Source organism: Podarcis raffonei, chromosome 9, assembly GCF_027172205.1.
Source record: "Podarcis raffonei isolate rPodRaf1 chromosome 9, rPodRaf1.pri, whole genome shotgun sequence".
Lineage (NCBI taxonomy): Eukaryota > Metazoa > Chordata > Lepidosauria > Squamata > Lacertidae > Podarcis > Podarcis raffonei.
The window spans coordinates 75961411-75983841 of NC_070610.1; the positions used below are offsets into that span (position 1 = coordinate 75961411).

General features: G+C 46.6%; 1 protein-coding gene across 1 annotated transcript in view; it reads left to right on the forward strand.

Moving 5' to 3' along the window:
• Window positions 1-21970, forward strand: part of ATRN (attractin) — a 166958-nt gene extending 144988 nt beyond the window's left edge. Inside the window, exons 27-29 of the mRNA XM_053402098.1 lie at window positions 6952-7059; window positions 19347-19461; window positions 21257-21970. Coding sequence (XP_053258073.1) covers window positions 6952-7059; window positions 19347-19461; window positions 21257-21381 — 348 coding nt within the window. The 3' untranslated portion in view covers window positions 21382-21970. The remainder of the gene's footprint in view (window positions 1-6951; window positions 7060-19346; window positions 19462-21256) is intronic.
• Window positions 21971-22431: the final 461 nt, after the last annotated feature.

Sequence of the window (22431 nt, forward strand, 5' to 3'; positions counted from 1 at the left end):
GCCAGGACCGGACTGGTGGTTCCCAAACTGAGCTTAATTCAGGTGGTTTGGGGCATGTCTGCGAAGAACACTTTGACTTCTGTACAGTCCTGTTAAGTTCAGATGGTAATACAATAACATACAATATAAGAATTAAAAGAAGCAAACAGATACAGTCGTACCTTGGTTGTCGAATGCCCTGGAACTTGTACATTTTGGCTCCCAGGCAATAAAAAACCGAGAGTGAGTGTTCCTGTTTTCGAACAATTTTCGGAAGCTGAAGGTCCGGTGTGGTTTCCGCAGCTTCCGATTGGCTGCAGGGCGCTCCTGTGGCCAATCGGAAGCCACGTCTTGGTTTTCGAACAGTTCTGGAAGTCGAATGGACTCCTGGAACGCATTCTGTTCGAGAACCAAGGTATGACGGTACTGTCAAAATAATTCAGCATCCAGGATTCACAATTGCTACAGACAGGCGCGGGGGGGGGGATATTAAGTGGTCCACCAAGACCCTCAGCAATTTCCAAGTGGTCCATGGGGAAAAAATTGGGGAACCACTGGTACACTCTGGATTCTGCTTCTGGGAAGGATTTCAGGCTAGGAAAGACCTCTGCCTGAAATCTTGGAGCTTTCCAGTTGCTGCTCTGGGCTAGTTCCTAGTCTTATAAGCTTGACTTTGATAAGCTCCCCCTGTTCTTATAAAATGCTAAGTGTAGCAAGGGGCTTAAAGAGAGGTGTTCTCAGAGACTGTTCTCTACCTCTAAAACTCTTTTCATCCTCCAAGCCTTTTCTGGAAGCAAAGTACAGTGGAACCTCGGTTCTCGAACATCTCTGTTGACAAACAATTTGGAAAACCCAGAAGTAATTGCTTCCGTTTTCAAACGCTCCTCGGATGTTGAATGGCTTTCTGAGGCGCTTTTCTCCATGTTTTCAATGGATTTTGCCAACCATCCTTTGATCCTCGAGTTTTGGTTTTGAACATTTCAGAAGTCGAACGGTCTTCCGGAAAAGATTACATTCGAAAAGTGAGGTTCCACTGTATATAAAATGGCTGCCTTTCAGTGTATTTTTAGGATGCTTTTCATTTCAGTAATTTTACATAGTTCATCTGCACCATGGGCCCAAGTAATGAAGGGAGATTTCAAAACGATGCTTAAAATAGTGGGAAGAGCTCTGTGGCCTTTTGCAGCTGGGCGTTTCCAGCTGAGAGCCTGACCTCTTTTCAATACAGCTAGCTAATTCGGCATGGTTACCCAACAGCAGAAGCTCTGCCCAGGCTTCGCTAGTACCTCTTGAGTCTAACCTCACTGAACTAGCAGTAGGGGAAGTACTGAACCACCCCTACCAGTCTTGTTTCACCCAGGGCAATTGCCCGTGATGGCAGGCTCTGGCAATTCAACATGAAAAAACTACATTGTTGACATCTGTCTGTCTCAAGAGACAATGGAGTGCTCCTCCGGAGATGAAGTCAGACTACTGCATTAGCAGCACTGAAGTGTCCTCCGTGGGGCACAGGCCTGGGCAGTGTGGATGGACGTTCTGAGCTGCCCAGGCGGCAAGACCCCACTCTGGCCTCACTGATGTGGTTTGAAGGAAAACAGAGCAATACGCTTGGCACCAGCTTGGCTGCAGGAGTTGCGTACAACTGCCTTAGGGACTCCAGATTTGTGTAGGGTCTACTCCTTAGCCTTCTCTTCTCCCAAAGATAACCTGCAAGGCAGTGGAAGTTTAGGATTAGAGTTTTCCTTTCTCCTAGATGGGTTGACAAGACCCACCTGCTCCTCACTTCCCTCTGCAGTGTGTTGTACAGAAACCACTTTCTTGGCCATTGGACCCATTCCCAGGGTGTGGCTGCTGTCACAGCTTCTAGGAGCCACAGGTGATTGCTGAGTGCAGGGTAGGGATTCAGGGTGGACAAACTACCCCAGAAGGGGCATGACATATCCCCCACCAGAGGAACTACCGTCCCCTAACACCCCCCCCACTACAAAAGTAGTCCTAAACAGTAAATAAAACATCAAAAACAACCAAACTGAACAATTTCCACATAACTCACAATAAAGACACAAAAACAACAATAGCAGCAACCCCTACTCCCCAGACAAAACCCACAAACACCCCAGCAACTGGTGGGAAGTGAGAAAAATAGACGCCCCTAAGCAATACAGACTGCAGATCCATCCACTCAGCATAATTTCTATATCCTTTGCTCTTTAGGTTCAGTTCTTTTTCTGGACCTTGGAGGAGTCGGTAGACCCTTGAGTTATTTACAGCTGCTGTTAATCTCAAGCAGACATATACCTAGTCTCACAAGAGACCAGGGCCCTGCGGGACTTGACATCTTTCTGCAGGGCCTGCAAGACAGAGCTGTTCCGCCAGGCCTTTGGCCGGGGCACAGCTGACGCCCTCCCTCGACAATCTTCGCGGAGCTCTGGCCCAATGGTGGCCAGTGGCTTGAATTTAATTAATTTTATAATGAATGATTTTAGAGTGTTGTTTGTGTTGTACTTTTGTATTGTTTTATTGTTGTTAGCCACCCTGAGCCCGGCTTCGGCTGGGGAGGGCGGGATATAAATAAAATTATTTATTATTATTATTATTATTATTATTATTATTATTATTATTATTATTATTATTATTATTTGCACCATAACACTCACTTTTTTCCTCCTAGAAAGTAAGGGGAAATGTCTGTGCGTGTTATGGAGCGAATGCTTACGAATGGCGGGGGGATCTGCTGTAGTCGTGAGCAGAGGATCCATGGTTCCCCTTCCTTCCCTCCTCCGTGGCTCGCTTTGAAACAGCAAAGCGGGAGAAGAGCCACTGAGTGGGGGCGAGGAGAGGGACAGAGAGCCTGCTTGCTTTAAAGGAGCAAAGCGGGAGAGGAGAGGAGCCTTCTCCTCTTATACCCCTCTTCTGCATTATTAGCAGCATCCTTCTCCACCCACCCCACGCGTGTTCCTTGTCCCTTGAGTGCTTTTCCTTCCCTCCCCACTTAAAACGTGGTTACAAAGCACGGATCCACATGGATCCTCAGGATTTTTGCACTGGGTCACCCCAAATTCACCATAAGATCACATAGCATGTCCATGGCTACAGCTTGCACCAAAAAAACCACGCACCCACTGTTGCCTGGGGCCGCAGTGGTGCAAAAACGTGGTTACAAAGCATGGCTCCACATGGATCCTCAGGATTTTTTTTTTAAAGATATTTATTCAAATTTTACAAAATAAAAAACGTAAGTTTACAAAATAGAAAGAATTATAACAACAATTAACAAACTAAAATTTTAACAACAGTTAACGAACTAAGAAAAAACACACATAGAAAAAAGAATAAAAAAGGGTACAAAATGCAAAAAAAAACCAGGCAGTTGAAAAAGAAATTTAAAAAGAAAAAATATCCATTTTTCAATATCTTTGGACTCATTTACTTGTTTCCTTGACCTCTCACCTCCCCTTTTTGTATTCCCATTCACAAAGACATTTCAGCAAATCCTTACCCTCTTTCAACCATCTTTACTCTATATCTTAACCTATTATAACTATATATTTTCATTCATTATCAATCCATATTTGCATATTCTTGTTAATCTTAATACCAATACCACTTATTTTCAATCCAACATCATTTTAACATTCATTAATTTTACAGTATTTCTGCAAATAGTCTTTAAATTTCTTCCAGTCTTCTTCCACCAACTCTTTTCCCTGGTCTCGGATTCTGCCAGTCATTTCTGCCAATTCCATATACTCGATCACCTTCGTCTGCCACTCTTCCAGTGTGGGTAAATCTTGTGTCTTCCAGTACTTTGCAATCAGTATTCTTGCTGCTGTTGTTGCATACATAAAGAAAGTTCTATCCTTCTTTGGCACCAATTGGCCGACTATGCCCAAGAGAAAGGCCTCTGGTTTCTTCAGGAAGGTGTATTTAAATACCTTTTTCATTTCATTATAGATCATCTCCCAGAAAGCCTTAATCTTTGGGCACGTCCACCAAAGGTGAAAGAATGTACCTTCAGTTTCTTTACATTTCCAGCATTTATTATCGGGCAAATGATAGATTTTTGCAAGCTTGACTGATGTCATGTGCCACCTGTAAATCATTTTCATAATATTCTCTCTTAAGGCATTGCATGCCGTAAATTTCATACCTTTGGTCCACAACTGTTCCCAGTCAGCAAACATAATGTCCAAAGTCCTGTGCCCATTTAATCATAGCAGATTTAACCGTTTCATCCTGAGTGTTCCATTTTAACAGCAAGTTATACATTCTTGAAAGTATCTTAGTTTTGGGTTCTAACAGTTCTATTTCCAACTTTGATTTTTCCACCTGGAAGCCAATTTTCTTGTCCAAATTATATACCTCTCTTATTTGATAATAATGAAGCCAGTCTCGCACTTTATCTTTCAATTTCTCAAAACTCTGCAATTTCAATTTGTCTCCTTCTTGCTCCAAAATTTCCCAATATTTCTGCCATTTGGCCTCCATATTGAGTTTTTTCTGAGCCTTAGCCTCCATCGGTGACAACCACCTTGGGGTTTTATTTTCAAATAAGTCTTTGTATCTTATCCAGACATTAAACAATGCTTTCCTGACAATATGGTTTTTAAATGCCTTATGTGCTTTAACCTTGTCGTACCACAAATATGCATGCCACCCAAACACATTATTAAAACCTTCTAAATCCAAAATGTCTATGTTCTCCAGAAGCAGCCACTCTTTCAACCAGCAAAATGCTTCTGATTCATAATAAAGTTTAAGGTCTGGCAGGGCAAATCCACCTCTTTCCTTTGCATCAGTTAATATTTTAAATTTTATTCTGGGCTTCTTGCCCTGCCAGACAAATCTAGAAATGTCTCTCTGCCACTTCTTGAAACAGTCCATTTTGTCCAAAACTTGTAGTGATTGAAACAAAAATAACATTCTTGGCAATACATTCATCTTTATAGCCGCAATTCGACCCAACAAGGAAAGCTTCAAATTTGACCATATTTCTAGGTCCTTTTTCACTTCTGACCAGCATTTTTCATAGTTGTCCTTAAATAAATTTCCATTTTTAGCTGTCATATTAATCCCCAGGTATTTCACTTTCTTAACCAATGTTAAGCCTGTCTCATTCTGAAACCTCTCCTTCTCAATTGGTGTTAAATTTTTCTCAAGAACTTTAGTTTTTGATTTGTTCAGCTTAAACCCTGCCACATGACCAAATTCTTCAATCATTTCTAATACTCTTTTGGTACTAGATTCTGGCTCCTCAGGATTTTTGCATTGGGCTACCCCAAACTCACCGTCAGATCACATGTCTGTGGCCACAGCATGAACCACAAAAATCATACATCCACTGTTTCGTTTAGAATTTTTTTTTCTTGTTTTCCTCCTCTAAAAACTATGTGTGTGTTATGGTCGGGTGCGTGTTATAGAGCGAAAAATACGGTAGTCCTCCGTACTGTGGCACACATGAATCTGATGGATTTGGGAGACCTGCTGACCTTACATGGCTGATGCTGTGGGTTTCGCTCTGTTCTGCTGTTGTTTCATTATAATTTGTCGGTGTGGAGTATCAGCCCTGCAGCTGGCGGGGGAAGTGGAGACTTGCTAACCTCCCACTCAATCACAGGGTAAAACATTCGTGCAACTTAACATTTAAATTTTGTGGCCTGCTTTTTTAATTATTTCTAAAGCACCCCCCAAATTCACAAAATGCAACCGTTTAATTATAAAACCGTGCAATTAAAACTAAAACCACAAAACTCATGGAGCCGGGTGGAGAATATAGGTGGAAGCGGGCCAGAGAAGTAGGGAACAGGTTGGGAAACAATTTGAAAATGCTGAACTGAACAAAAACAATGCAGGAACTGGCCATGTGATGGGGGAAGGCGCATGGCTATCTGGCTCTGCAGATTTCCTTACGCCAGCTAGTTTCTTACATGCTCATAATAGGGTTTCTTTTGGAGGTTGTGTGTGATGGATCAGTGAAGTTGCTGTGGAAACAAGCATGCAATGAACACCTTCTCCACCGTCATCCCAAAGCAGAAGAGTTATGAGACCTACCTTACCTTGGACAAATTTGTGATGCTTTAGTACATATATTTGCTCATTTAGTTCTTCTGGGTGTATTGTTACTTGTGAGTTGCCTAGAGAGAACTTCTTTCTATACAATCAAGGGATTCCAGGTTGACTCAGCCCTCATCTCCTTTCTGAGTTGTAGGTCACTTAACCAGGCCTGTTTTCTCTCAATGAAACATTGAGTTTTTTCTTTGTGAAAGGACCACTTTATTTTCTGTGCACACGATTGTGAGTCTCAATATGGCAGGAAGGTGTGTGGTGAGAGCCCTGGTCGCAGCAGAGGTTTGCAACCCTTGCTGAACTATCCATCGCCTCCAACTCAGCCCTCGCATCTAGTATATATTTTGGAAAGGAAGAGGTTTTCATCTGCTTGGATGTAATCAGATGCCATTTTGAATCAAGATGGCAAAAGAACGGATCTGCCAAAATTTCCCTTATTCTAACCCCTGGTTTCAAAACTGAACTGATACTTTGGTTTCTTAGGATTTCTGGGCAGTGCCAAGTATGTGGCTGTTAGCGTCCAGACAAATCTCCACATGAAGGCAACAAAGGGATGCTTATCTCACTGTGCCTTGTGGATCGGTCCTAATAGGCGATGCCTCTTGAGCAGCCTGTTCAGCTCAGGTTGTAAATCTACAACTGCCCTAACTCAGGACCAGAGTCGTGGTGGCAGCAGGTCTGATCCTTCACCCCATGTTTTGCCACATCCTGTTAATATATATATATATATATATAGCAGTATTGCTTAAACTTTCTTTAACTGCTAGTCTTGAATTATTCTCTTTCTGGGCACAGAGTGCCAGCCGCCGCTCTTGTTTCCTTGCAACTGTGTGAAAATCCCATGAACACCCGTGACCCTTGAATATGTCGGGCTGCCGTATTAACATCTCTCCATTTATTCAACAGCAACTGCTCCGAGAGATGCAGCAGATGGCCAGTCGCCCTTTTGCGTCCATCAACGTTGCCTTAGAAACGGATGAGGAGCCACCCGACCTCATTGGAGGCAGCGTAAAGGTGAGGGGCCACCCTGTAGGAGCACTGTTCCCGTAGTTAATATTCACAGATGCTGTGCTGCTTGACCGGCTTTTGCGAGAGGGAGGCGGAGGAGAGGAGAGGAAGGCAATATTAGAAGTCTAGCCACAAAGAAGCCGTAAACATTCGAAACCCAGCAGGCCTTGTTTTTGATCTAATTTTCTTTCTCCAGGCTGCTCGTTTGCATCTTTCAGGTTACGTTGGTTTAAATAAAAGTTGCAGCTCTTTTTAAAAAGATTTTTTATGCCTTGTAATCAAGAAGGATACAGTTTAATATGCCAGAACAGTTGGTTGGAAATAGCTGTAGGTGCTGCTGAAAAAGCCTTCTTTGCACGGTCTTTCAAAGGATGGGGGGAGGCTAATTGGCTAAGTATTAAGAAAGTATTTCGGGTAAAACTGGTTACAACGGGGGGAGGGTCTACACTCAGCAGCAGGTGATCTGGAAAGCCAGCCTGGCAACAGGTACAGTGGGCAGAGGGAGTGCCACTGCCAGACAAACTGCTTCTAGCCCCAGCATGCTGTCCTGTGGCTGAGAGTTGGGGAAATAACTTGGATAACTGCCCAGAAACCAAGGAATCTGTTGCATGTTAGAACATTGCTGCCTCTGCAACAAGAGGGAGGAGGAAATGTGTGTACAGTGGACACTCGGGTTCTGAACGTGATCCATGCAGGAAGAATACAAAGTAAAAGTAAATAATAGAGAGAGAAAAGGTGGTATAATTAAGAGTGAAATGAAATGAATGTGAGTGGGACTGACACCGAGATCACCTGTATGCACTTAGTATAGCTCACCTGGTAAAGCATAAGACTCTTAATCCCAGGGTCATGGGTTTGAGTCCCACGTCGGGCAAAAGATTCCTGCATTGCAGAGGGTTGGACTAGATGACCCGAGTGGTCCCTTCCGACTCAACAATTCTATGATTTGGAACATAATTCTGCTCATGCACATCCTCTTCATGGATGGGTTCACAGTGCTGCAACCAGTCCAAGCTGCTGGGGGGCCACTCCCTACCTCACTGGAAAGGCAGAGGGATAGGTGGAGAAAGTGGAAATACCACATTAGGAATGAGTGATGGTGAGTGGCTCTTCCAATTGACACCCCCCCCCCGCTTTGAGGGAAGCATAGCCTGTCAGGAGTTTGGCCTACACTCAAGCAGGACTCTGGCAGAGACACATAGCCGACTGGCATGTTCTCCCCCTCCTGGTCGATCGTTCGGGAGCTTCAAAAGCTCCCTGCAGCTTACACCTGGCTTGAGAGCAGTACATGTGAAAAGGATCTAGGAGTCTTGGTTGACCACAAACTTGACATGAGCCAACAGTGTGACGCGGCAGCTAAAAAAGCCAATGCAATTCTGGGCTGCATCAATAGGAGTATAGCATCTAGATCAAGGGGAGTAATAGTGCCACTGTATTCTGCTCTGGTCAGACCTCACCTGGAGTACTGTGTCCAGTTCTGGGCACCACAGTTCAAGAAGGACACTGACAAACTGGAACGTGTCCAGAGGAGGGCAACCAAAATGGTCAAAGGCATGGAAACGATGCCTTATGAGGAACGGCTAAGAGAGCTGGGCATGTTTAGCCTGGAGAAGAGGAGGTTAAGGGGTGATATGATAGCCATGTTCAAATATATAAAAGGATGTCACATAGAGGAGGGAGAAAGGTTGTTTTCTGCTGCTCCAGAGAAGTGGACACGGAGCAATGGATCCAAACTACGAGAAAGAAGATTCCACCTAAACATTAGGAAGAACTTCCTGACAGTAAGAGCTGTTCGACAGTAGAATTTGCTGCCAAGGAGTGTGGTGGAGTCTCCTTCTTTGGAGGTCTTTAAGCAGAGGCTTGACAACCATATGTCAGGAGTGCTCTGATGGTGTTTCCTGCTTGGCAGGGGGTTGGACTCTTGTGGTCTCTTCCAACTCTATGATTCTATGATTCTATGATTCTGCCCGAACATCACAGCAACTGATGCCAACCAACACCGGCACACTTAGGGATCCGCAGGGTTTGTGCACCATGCGTGTGACAGACCTCAGCAACTCAGCATTTTGGCTAATCTACTTTATTTACATATAAACACACACGGAGCACTGCAACATGGCTCCCTCTCTAGCATCAGACAGCAAAGAGAAAAAGAACAAAGGACAATAGTCCCACTCCACGGAACACAGTAACACAAACATCATGTCTCCGTCACTTCCCACTCTGTGGAGTCAAAACATACACCGTCATGTGAAAGACAACAATCCCATGACTGCAACCATGGAGCAGGAATTCTAACATAGCCTTGTTCCCAGTTCCAGTGTCTCTGCTGTGGGATAGTATCCACTGCCCTCTGGGTTGTGAACCAGTGACTTCCCTGCCTGATTTGTAGGGGGGCATCGTAACAGAGGCAAGGAAAGTGGACTTTCTGAGGTGCAGCCAGTTAAGCGTGGGGAAGGGCTTTGGCTCAGTTGGTAGAGCGAATGCTCTGCCTTCTAGGGCTGGGCGATGCCAGCTTTTTAACATCCTGATGCATCACCAGCTAAACATCGTGATATAGTGACACATTGCAGTGTTGAAAGGGAAGGAGCATCATTTGGCTTTGGCCCTGCGTGGCACCGGGGTGAAGCCAAATCACCTCAGTTGGCTCTCCCCACAACCAGCACCCAGCACAGAGGGAGGGGAATCGGCCCTGGTCCCCTGCAAGGCACTGTGGTGAAGCTGCAGTGCCCGGCGCAGGGAGGAAGGAAGCAGCCGGAGAAGGTAAGGCAAGACGCCAGGTGTCAGGCAAGCCCCACCCACAATGTACTGCCAGGTGAAGGCGCTATTGTGCTCTGGCCCTCAAACCAGGCCTGGACCACATATCAATGCAAGCACTCCAGGTTCAGTTCCTGGCAGCTCCCGGTCGGGCTGGGAATATTCTCTGGCAGTGGCTCTCCAGGTTCTCCGGCAGCTAGTTGGGCCAGGGATCTGCTCCCGCAGCCGTCCTCCACCCTCCCTCTTTGCTTCCTCTCGCCCCTCCTGCTTCTGCCGCCTTGCTCCTCCTGGGAGACGATTTGACAAGCTGCCACTTTTTCGTCTGCGCCCTTTTCTCCCCGAGCCGGGGAGCCGTGAGAACTTGGCATATGTTCGCCATCAATATGGGAACAGACAGCCCTTGTTCTGAATGCGGAGCAGGGTTAGGGAGTTCATGGATGTACAAGCTATCGAAACCCTCTTAACTTTTGTGTATGCATGTGTGAGAGTGTAGAATCTGTGACTTAAACGGAAGTGGCATGACTGCAGGGGGCGCGGGGATGGTTTGCCCGTCGCTTCTCAGCACGGGAAACAAAAAAGGACCTAATTTGTCTCTCTGCAAGCTGCCCCCCCTTCCTTTTCCTTGCTCTGCTTATTTTGTAAGCAGAAGACACTCAGGTGTGCAAGTGCTCATGTAACACCTCTGACTATAATCCCTGGATGGTGTAGGTCAGGTGTAAATTGCCAATGTGGTTTAGTTGGGACCCTGACCGTATTCCAGGGAGGTGGGGAGGAGGACTGGCCATTTGGGTTGTCTGGCTCAGGTGGCAGAAACTCTTGGGCTGTCCCCGCACAATGGTTTTAATTCCCAGTTATCTGTGTAGGGATGGACACACCCACATGGGCTGCATTATGTGAATATTGTACAAATGGTCACGGGCACCACTTTGTTCGAAAATTAGGCAGATTTGTATCCTACCCCAATTTCACGCTCTTGGGAATTGCAAGGAGAGGAGCAGCTTCCACAGGCACGTTCCTGGCTAATTTTTACACGGTCCTTTTATGCCAGTGTGCAAAGGTGTGCCCCAGTGGGCACTGTGAGGCAGAGGGGAGACCAGAGCCTTATTTGCTGCATTGCAAGAACAGCAGTCAAGGAAGAGGACCTGCTCCGCCCCCTTCAGGCCAAAGGGAAGAATCTCTGGGATGCATCTCTTCTGGACAAGTGGCCAAGGGAGCCATCCACTCCCCACCTGCTCCTATAGCAGCTTTGTGGCCTATTGCTGCAGTTGATGGGAAATGTGGCCCTCAGATATTTTGGGGCAGCATCCCCCACTGCCTCTGGAGTAACAGATTGCTTTGGGGAGGGGGAAGGAGCTTTGTTCCTCCCCAGTGTTGCCAGTTCTTCTCAGTAGGCCTCCCACCCCAGACTGTTCCTTGCTTCCTTGCCACCCAGTTGTTCTGGCAGGGCTAGATCCTGTGGGGAACCAGAGTTTGGAGCACCCCAGAGCTTTTTCTGCATGGATATGGTGGCTGTGCAGGCAGACGCCACGTGCAAATTTGCCCTCGACTGCTTAACTTACTAGCGGCCCGCCAAATAGTAGGAAATGGGTCATTTTAGTCAGCAAGGGTCTCTCACTTTCCTTTTGTGCCTGGCCAACTGGCAGGTCAGATTAAGCTAATTGCATCCTAGGCGAACGTCTTGCAGCTGGACTCATTTTGGAACAGTAGTCTCAATTAGTATATTTCCTGCAGTGCGTAAGAAGGAAAAGAGAGAGCGATTTACCCAGTAGGAATGACGTCTTTCTAAGCCAACGCGTGACTAGCAGCCTAAAGGAGTGGTTCCCCACCCCCTTCCCAACTACCCCCCCTCTTTTATATTCCAGCTAGCCGGTGGGCAGCCATTTTGGTTTTGCATCTGGTACCCCTTTGCTTCACAAGGGCCAGTGTGGCAAGTTGACCCTCTAAGGCTTATCGGCTTGCTTTGTCATTAGATACCTGTGAAATACAGCTCTCTCTTTTTGGCAGAGTTGCTCCGAATCAGATTTAGAGCTGAGCTTTCTTCATCCACTTATTCCGAGAAGAATATTGCTTTGAAGTAGCTTTTATAATCGGCAGGTGTGAATGATCTAAGATTAGCAAAGCTTGTAAGCTGCTTGGCAATTTAACATTCTGTACTGAGGAAATAAAACCAGATTTCCGGCGCAATCTATCTAGTAGCGCGTAGGTCCTCATGTAATCTTGGAGCTGGGTATAACCAGGAGGTCACCTGGCAGTGTGACCCACTGGTGCAAAACAAGACCCTCCCAATGTCTGTATCTGAGCACCATGCACTTTTAGCAAAGCCAATGAGGTCCACAGCCTCAGGGCGTGTGGGTAGCAGATCGCTCTAAGCGGAGTCAGAAGAGCTTGATTTCCCCCTATGAACACACCGTTGTGGGTCCCTGCCAAACTCTCCCCCACCGAATCCTGCCTCTCCTCTGTCCTGTACTGGCTTTCTGTCCCTGCCCACCAGCCAGTTCAGGTCCTTTCTTTCAGCTGGTCTCTGTCTTCATCAGCTCTCCTCTCCTTCTCATTAATTTTGCTGGGAGCTGCCTCAGCGGCTGATGATCCTTGTCTCACTTTTGCTCCTTCTCCTGTGTTGATCTCGATGGACCAAAACTAGACGTGACTGTTAAAAAACCCCAAACACACACAAGAGAACATACCATACCAGATGGATGGTTTTTGGCTTATTAAACCTTTCCCCCTTTTGTCTTCATTCTATTAAAAATTCTACTTTCCCTCAAGCAGTTCTTCTCAACCCCCCCACCCCATAAAGGAAGATACAGCAGTGCTTGTGTTGTTGCCCCCCGAAGAGGGAGGCTGGGAGTGTAATATCCATTGGTCAGTTCACCCTTAATAAAGGTACTGACTATCTGGGGATTGTGGTTTTTCTCCCTAAACGGCTAACATTCAGATTCCTGTGTTTTTTGCACATGCATCACGTCCAGTGTGTCGTTCGCGGAATCACACCACCTCTGAGTTTTCAGTGTTTGGTTTGGGGCAGCATTATGAATTGTGTTGGGTGAATTAGATTCGCCTTGATTTCTGCTTCTTGTAATCTTCCTTTATGAATGCTTCGGGAGGAGGGGAGTGCTGTCTTGAGGATTTTGCAAGGGTTTTCAAAAGAGGAGTTGATGATGCAGTCTCCCCATCTCTGGAGATCCCCTGGACACCGTCGCCTTCCCCAAACTTGTGGCAGCAGGGTGTCTCTCTACAGTTTCTCCTCCTCTTCTTCCCTTCCTCTCCCTCCTTCTCTCCATCTTTCCAGTGCCTAGCACGCTGCAATGGTCGCATCCCTGGTAATGGAAGCTCTGGCAAATCTACTTCTCCAGGGTTCCTGCATCCTGAGGAGGGGGGGGGACAGAGGGGACTGGAAACCTTGCTGCTAAGCTGCAAATTTCGAGGGGGGGGGAGATCTAGCTGGTAGACAGAAGGGATGGCGGTGACCGGATCCTGCTTCAAGGCAGTATGAGCCCAGGCTCAGATTTGGATGGATGCAAGAACTCTACTGGCCCAGAAATGGAAACAAGAAGAAATTCCGACGATAGAAGAATGGAGACTGAAGTTGACAGACTATTCAGGATTGGACAGATTAACTGGAAAAATTAGATATCTTAAAGACCAAAAGTTCATCGAGGATTGGGGGAAATTTGTTGAATATCTGAAAAGAATATGTGACGTGCAAACAACGCTGGTGGGGTTTCAAGAAGCACTGTAAAAGTTGAGATATATTGTTAAAAAGCAATAGAGGTGGGAGGGAAGATCAATGGCAATATAATCAGAGAAATGCGTAACTGAGAGGTAAATATGGATGATTATCAGAGAAGCCGAAGGAAGTAAAAAAGGAATCAAATGTATGGAAATTTGTGCAATTTGTATAATCGTTTTGGAAAATTAATAAAATTATATATTAAAAAAAAAATTGGATGTGTCTGGGGCTGACCTCTGATGAAGCACTTCAGACTGGGGGGAGTATAGCCTTCTGAACTTACGAGTCCTCCCCTTTAATAAACAAAAGCACCCCTTCCTCTGCAGCGTTTTAAAAACATGCCTCTAAGGCTACCAGTTCACTCGATGCAAGCCGTGTCAGTGGGCAGGTTTTGAGCAGATTCTAATGTGCAGGGACATCAGAGCAAAAGGAGGCAAACTGCTCTTGGCTTCTGTGTTCCACTTGGTGCCTCTGCTGACATCACCTCGCTTTTTAATTCATGGAAAGGAACACGCTGCCCTTTGAACACCTGGCAGGGGGACGCTGTTGCCCACCACAAAGAGCTGGAGATTATGCGGGCAGCTGAGGTGTGCAAAACGGATTAGCTCCGCTAAAATTTCACTTTATTCTAAAAAGGCTCCTTAGATACAGGAGCGGCAGGAGGAAACAAACCTTTGTTGTTTAATGAATTATTTCTAGCTAGCTTAGCAAGGCATGGAGTTAGTTTTTGCAAACCTGGGACAACTGTTCCTGGTAGGTGCAGCAGAGCAGTGGCTGTGATGACCTCTGGGTGACTCTGATCGTAGGGTTTCAAAGGGTGGGGCCGGGACTTCAGCTCATGCATTTTCTGCACTCACAAGTGGGGCAGGGCTGTGATGGCCTTTGGAGGCACAAAGCACTATGAGCGCTTTGCTGAAATGATCCCACTCCTCCTCCTGACACGTTTGTAGCTGCCTCGTGGCGAAACAGCTACCACAAAAATGCAAGTAGAAAATGTGTCCCACTCCTCCTCCTGACACGTTTGTAGCTGCCTCGTGGCGAAACAGCTACCACAAAAATGCAAGTAGAAAATGTGTAACAGTGATTATCATAGAATCATAGAATTGTAGAGTTGGAAGGTACCTGCAAAGATCATCTAGTCCAACTCCCTGCAATACAGGAATCTCAACTAAAGCATCCATGACAAATGGCCATCCAACCTCTGCTTAAAAACCACTCCACAGTCAAACAGCTGCAATGTTACATCCATGTAACATCCATGATTGCAGTCATAAGATTGTTGTGTTTCACATGACGGTATATCCCACAGAGTGGGAAGTGACGGAGACAGGATGTTGGTGTTCCTGTGTTCCGTGAAGTGGGACTGTTGTCCTTTGTTCTTTTTCTCTTTGCTGTCTGATGCTAGAGAGAGAGGGAGCCATGTTGCAGTGCTCCATGTGTGTTTATATGTAAATAAAGTAGATTACCCACAGTGCTGAGTTGCTGAGGTCTGTCACGCAAGCTGCACAAACTCTGGGGATCCCTAAGTGTGCCGGTGTTGGTTGGCATCGGTCACTGTGATGTTCGGGCTGAAGAAAGCTTTGAAGCTCCCGAACGATCGACCCGGAGGGAGAGAACATGCCAATCGGGCATGTGGCTCTGCCAGGGTCCTACTCGAGTGTAGGGTGAACTCCTGACACTTACTACCAGAAAGTTCTTCCTGACATTTAGTCGGATTCTCCTTCCTTGTAACTTGAAGCCATTTGTTCGAGTCCCATCCTCTGGAGCAGAAGAAAGCAATCTTGCTCGCTCTTCCATGTGACAGCTCTACAGATATTTGAAGATGGCCATCCTATCTCCTCTCAGTCTCTTCTCTTCCAGGCTAAACTTTCCCAACTCCCTCAACTGTTCCTAATAATGCCTGGTTTCCAAACCCTTAATCATCTTGGTCGCCCTCCTCTGCACACCCTCCATGGGAGGAGGAAGAGGAAGAGGAAGGAACGGGAGCCCCTTGACCCACCCCATTCCCAGCCACTAGGCTGGATGGCTTTCAAAGGGGCCTTGACTGATTCATGGAGGAAGAGAGGACTATCCATTGCTATGGGCCATGGTGGCTGAAGGGAATAGCAGGTGCTAGAGGAGGCAAGAGCAGGAAAGGGCATTGCCTTCAAAACATACTTGTGGGCTTCTTGGAGGCATCTGGATGGCCATCATGGTAAAAAGCAGGATTCTGGACTAGGTGGACCTTTGGTCCTATCCAGCAGGGATCCTTTTGTGCCCTTAAGTTTATTATGCAACATTGTTCTGCCTGGACACTGAGGTCCAGCACTGAGGGCCTCCTGGAGGTTCCCTCGCTGCAAGAAGCCAAGTTACAGGGAACAAGGCAGAGGGCCTTCTCTGTAGTGGCACCCGCCCTGTGGAACGCCCTCCCACTAGGTGTCAAAGAGACAAACAACTACCAGACTTTAAGAAAACATCTGAAGGCATCCCTGTTTAGAGAAGCTTTTAATGTTTGGCGGACTATTGTATTTTAAAATTTTGTTGGAAGCCTCCCAGAGTGGCTGGGAAAACTCAGCCAGATGGATGGGGTATAAATAATATATTATTATTATTATTATTATTATTACTACTACTACTACTACTGCATGGGGGGATTTAATGGACATGGTTGGAGAAGAAGTGTGTGGAGGATTTTTTCCCCTGGGTTCATGTTCAGTGGTCATTCTGAATTTTTATTTTTTTAAGTGTTTGGCCCTGCCTATCACCATTAATTGGATTTGAAAAAGGATAACCCAACTCACTGATTCATCTGGTGTTTCACAATACTTAATTAGGACTGATTATCGCTCTCAGAACGAGTATGGGGAATCTGTTTTTTGTTGTTGACGTCTATTTTTATAAAGAATGTGTTTATCAATCCCTAGACCTTGCGACTTGGTGAATTTATGCGAAGAAAAGTAATGGGGCAGAACGGAAAGTTCCCCCCGAGGTATCTCAGCACACTTCCACGGCATCTTGCAAAATGACACCCCTAAGAAGGGGGCGGGGGAGTGTCAGACAGGCCACCATATTTAGTAGGAAGCTTGGTCTGGGCAGAGATCCAAGAAACCTGTTCTGTCACTGTGGGAGCTGGGCTATCTAGTTAGGCTTCCTGTTCCTGGGAGAGGGAGTCAAAGCAAAGGCTCTTGGACCACACTAACAGCCTCTTGGGTGCGGAAGTGGAAGGCCTTCTTCAGCTCTGCGGCGTTAGCCATTCTGTTGAGAAGAGTAGGTACCTGCAGGTTGGGTAAGGGAAGATGAACTCCATGGAGTTCCCCTTCAGTTGTGACTCACCTGATGAGATGCACATTAAGAAAACAAGAGCCTAAGGAGAGCCTGCAGGATCAGGCCAACGGCCCACCTAGTCCAGCATCCTGTTCCCACAGTGGCCAACCAGAGCCCTCTGAGTGAATGTGGTGCATTTCTCATTTCCTTTGCAGAAACGGGTTCATACATTACCTGGGGATTAGGGATATGGTGGGGGTTGCATGTTCTTTTAGTACGGAAGGCTTGTCCTTAAGTATTTTCGTCTTCATTCTCTACTACAAGGAATGCACCTAAACCAAAGTAGCCTAAAAAATAAACATGCTATCGTAACTCTGTCCTGGCGGCTTAATATCAATTAAAATGTTAATGAAGATCATGGACCTGCACATCCTGTAAGTTGCTTGCTTGAACAGCTGGACCATTGGCTTTCTCTCCTTTTCCTGAAACCAGTGTCCTTCAGCCTTAGCTCCTCAGATGCTGTTGGACTACAACTTCCATCGTCCATGACCATTGGCTAAGTTGGCTGGGGATGATGGGAGTTGTAGTCCGTCATCATCGGAAGAACCAAGGTGGAAGAACACTAATCTAAACCGTGGTGTGGAATGCCTACTCTGCTCCCATTTGGTCTGTGACACCCTTTCAGGCAAGCCATGCCCACCTGCCCTACAGGCAGGGCAGGTAAACATGTGGTGCTCTGCTGAAAGTGGAGTTAGCAGGCTCTGCCAATCAGCTGGCGGGCCCTTGACTGCTTGGTTTGATTTCAAAGGAAAACTCGTTACTTGGTTGGGTGATTGGCAGCTAGGGGACCTGCCCACCTGTTAAAGTTGGCCCGTAGAGGAGGCAAAGATCCAGTCTGCTTGCCGGATTCCAATTCCCCACCCTTCCTCTTCTACACTATTTATATATACTTGTCTCCTCTTTCTCTTTCCTCTTCTTTCTGTCTATTTCTCTCTCCATGCTGGATGCCACCATGGGCAATGTATTACTTGGAGTTGCCTGGCACTGCATGCCCATTAGTTCTAGTAATTGAGTTCCGGCAGAATATATGGTGCAAGTTTGTTCTCCACTGCTTTTGTAAGAAAAGAATTATTTTGAACTTTAGCAACTCTATAGGGAGTGGAGATTCCAGGGCACAGGCTGCTGTAAATATCAGCCTCCCTGTGGCAGACAGCAAAATGCTTTGCAGGGACTAATCCATCAGTGTGTTTGTTATCCGTTTAATACTAGAGATGCGTAAAGGCACTAATTTTGGTTTTTCTCTCTGTCACTGCCTTGTTAGGCATTTGTTAACTTAATGGTGACTTTGGTTCCTTCTCCCTTTCTTTTAACATCTTTAGTTTCTGTTTGGCTCAGAAGTACTGCATTATAATGCCTCACCTAACGAAAAAGGCAATAATTGCTCCGTTTAGGACGTCATAAAAAGAATTTGCTTGAAGCTGAAACTTTATAAGCAACAAAACGTACCAGCCGCTAAGCAGAACAGTGTTTTCCTTTCCTTTCCTTTCCTTTTGTAATTGCTTCTCTGATAGTTTGCTCACACAAAGACCCAAGTTTTTGAGCCTTGTTCCCAGCTACTTTGCTGTTGAGAACACTCTGCTACTTTTAATAGATGTTGAAATACAGCTCCATAGTACCTTTTCGATTTAATTACATGCCCCATTAAAATGAGCTGCTGATCTATCAAAGTGAAATATAGATGGAAACACTTTCCAGTTTATTTTCGACCACAGGGTCTTGGAGCCCTGCTAAGTGCATGTTAGACATGTTTCAGGAGCTGCACAGAAGAAACCAGCGTGACATAGCAGAGGGCTAGAGGTTTGCGGCATGAGCTTGAGAGAGAAAAATGAATTTCATACTCAGGAATGCCACCTGTGTCTGTGATTTTTGGGAAACCCTGGGGAGCTGCTGCCAGCCAGTGTAGGTAATACTGAGCTAGGCAGACCCAATGGTCTGACTCTGTATGAGGCAGCCTCCTGTGCTCCCAGGAGTTGCCTTGTACCTGAGGATGGGGAACTTGTCACCCTCTAAGCGTTCGTTCTGCTCCAACTCCCAGAGCCTGTAATTCAGATGCTCTTTTTCGGTATTACTCTTCCTTCTGCACCCTGCCGTCGCCCTCCTCCCCGGTTATGCAAAGGCACGGATGAATCTTGGCTTCTGCTGTGCCTGCTAAAAAGTATTGGCTGAATTGATTCTGGGAATGTGTGCACACAAACCTGTATTTAACCACGGAGAGATTGCTTAAAGAAAGCTGAGCAAAGATAAATAAATCAGATGCAAGAAAACACAGCTGCTGATTGCTTTCCCTTGACTTTAAAAATAAAAAATGGATGCTGCCTCTGTTCTATTCTGTGAGCGCTTCTTATGGCCCTTTGCGTTGGTTCTGTCCAGGTATAGCGCATCATGGAGTTTGTGGCTGCAGATTGGATTGCGGTTTGGTTGAAGATTAGAGGTCAGCTCCTAAGCTGGCAAAATCAGGTGAAACTGGCATGAAGTAAATTATGCTCTCTTTTCTCCCCTGCAGACTGTCCCCAAACCCATAGCGTTGGAGCCCTGTTTTGGCAACAAAGCTGCTGTTCTTTCGGTGTTTGTGAGGTTGCCACGAGGCCTGGGAGGTATCCCCCCACCAGGGCAATCAGGTAAGCAACCACCGTCCTTCCACAGCATGGTGCCCTTCTGTTTTTTTGCCGTATGCTGGAAGTTGTCGTCCAGTAACCCCGTCCTACAGCCATTCGATGTCTAAGACCACCCGGCCCTTTTTCGCTTTTCTTTCCTTGGGGCCACTTTAAATGCAACTCATTCCTTTCAGAGCACCTCCACGTGGATGGCTGCTTGTGCCGATTTGCACGCCCATGTACAGGAATTGCAATGGGCTGGTAGAACTGCGTGCGCTAAAGGCATATAACTGACATGTTGTACGCCCCGGCACATGGAAGCAAGTGCTGCTGTCGGTATAGAGGCACTCATTTCCTGCTTCCTGTCTTGTTGAGAGTGCTTGTTGTTGGCACCCGTCTGTCTTGAAAGACAATGGAGTTCACTTCCGTAGAAGTCAAACCGCATCATTAGAAGTAACCAAAGATACCTCCCTAGGGCGCAAGCCTGGGCAGTGTTTGTGGAGGTTTTGGGCTGCCAGACCACAATACTTTCCTCTCAACCTTGGTCCAAAGGAAAGCAGCGCAATGTGTTTTGCACCAACTTGGCTGCAGGAGTTGTGGAAAGGATGTGTACAAGGCAGCATCCAACCATCTTAGTGGATCCACTCTGGATTTGTGTAGGCTTTACCCGTTAGCCTTTTCTTCTCCCAAAGATATCCTGCAAGGAAATGGGAGATTTAGGATAAGAGTTTTCCTTCTCCTAAATGGGCTATCTTCCCAGGTTGACGAGCCCCATCTGCCCTTCACTTCCCTCAACAGCATACGCAGAAACCGTTGGAAACGCAATTAGTCTGGTCTCTTCACCAAAGCCTGTCTATGCATGCAAGGGAAGTCTTAACTGCCTGCGGACTGTCTCGCCAGAGTGGTGCATGCTGTAGTTATCTCCCGCTTGGACTACTGCAATGTGCTATATGTGGGGCTACCTTTGAAGGTGACCCGGAAACTGCAATTAATCCAAAATGCGGCAGCTAGATTGGTGACTGGGAGCGGCTGCCAGGACCATATAACACCAGTCCTGAGAGATCTTCATTGGCTCCCAGTACGTTTCCGAGCACAATTCAAAGTGTTGGTGCTGACCTTTAAAGCCCTAAATGGCCTCGGTCCAGTATACCTGAAGGAGCGTCTCCACCCCCATCGTTCTGCCCGGACACTGAGGTCCAGCGCCGAGGGCCTTCTGGCGGTTCCCTCATTGCGAGAAGTGAGGTTACAGGGAACCAGAAAGAGGGCCTTCTCGGTAGTGGCGCCCACCCTGTGGAACGCCCTCCCACCAGATGTCAAGGAAATAAGCAGCTATCCTATTTTTAAAAGACATTTGAAGGGAGCCCTGTTTAGGGAAGTTTTTAATATTTAATGCTGTATTGTTTTTAACACTCGATTGGGAGCTGCTCAGAGTTGCTGGGGAAACTCTGCCAGATGGGCGGGGTATAAATAATAAATTATTAATTAATTAATTAATTAATTAATTAACTTCACAAGGGCAGAGTCACCCTGCCTTAAGAGGTGTCTGTAAGCTTTGGGTTCTCTCTGGAAGCTCGCGTTGCCATCTTCCACCCCATCTTCTGAATCCTGGCCAAGGGTTGGTCCACCTTCCACTGAGTGTGGAGACCAGTTGCGTCAGAGGTGGGTGCAAGGAATCTGGCCAGGGTGCACAGAGCACCAAGAGGCAGAAACCTCACTGGGTCTCTGGCCAGTCTAAGTTGGATGGGTGTGGTGATGCTGGCTGGGCTCCCCTGTTCTCCGTTCTGCCTGTAACTCCCTGCTCTCCGCCTTCTCCTTCCAGGTCTTGCAGTAGCTAGTGCGTTGGTGGACATTTCACAACAAATGCCTATTGCCTACAAAGAGAAGTCGGGAGCGGTACGAAGTCGCAAACAGCAGCCTCCAGCCCAGCCCGGGACCTGTATTTGATGCATGGACATCTGAACTGCCTCTTTAGGGTTTTAAACACAAGGGATTACCTGGGAGGAGGACAGAGGTGTGGTTTTTTTGCAAGGTTTGTGTCGCAAAGGACACCTCGAAGCACCGGGCGCCATGTTTCTGGGGAGCATCCAGCCCTTCCTGTTGGCAGTGTCTTAGTTGGCCTTGTTTTGACATCCACTCCGTCTTAGATTTGCGAATCCCATCGTGCCCGCCTGGCTCCCACGTTTTTGCATCTCCCTCCCCTGTCCAGCTAAAGGCCGTTGGTTGCGAATCCATTATCCGTCCGCCTCTACCACTGAAGGTTGGCAGTAGGGAAAAGCCACGGGAAGACAAAGAACACTCAGCTTTTTGTATGTGGAAAGCGCTTTGTGGTATTTGATTTTCTTCCCCACACCCCTTCCCTGGTTGTACAAGAAAAGCTGCAGCACTTACAGATAATTTTCTGCCCTCGGCAGTTAAACCCCCAGGATTTAAGGAGAAGCTAACTCAATTTCCTCCAGGAACCCAGTGTTGTAAAAAATTCTATTTATTTCTCTCTTCTTTAGAGCTCTGTTCCAAATACAATACCTTCATTGGGGCTGGGGTTATGTTTGCCGCTTTATTTTCATCCACCTGACTGTATTAAATCGAGGGATGCTGTTGAGTATGGCTGGGTGCTATGCACTGCAGCACATTGCCTGGAAAAAAAACACCCTCCCTTTTCTGGGAAGATTAATGTTTTTCACGTGGATCTGTGTGGCAGATCTGTGTGCAAGTGTTCCCAAGGTTTTAAATAGAACCAAGGCAGCAGAGGGAAATTAGCATAGCTGGCCTCTTGCGTAACTACATTCCTCAGTTACCCTGGGCAATCCGTGGCCTTTTCCGCACTGTGCCCAGTTAACGGGTGAGGAGTATAAGGATGCTAACCTGTTTCAGGCTGATGGAGCCGTGGTGGTTGTCGGGGGGCCGGGGTGGGGGGCTGGAAAGCTTCCTATTTATTGTCATTTCGCATCGTGCATCTGCTTCCATTCAAGGCAGATGTTCCCTCTTTTGGGGGCC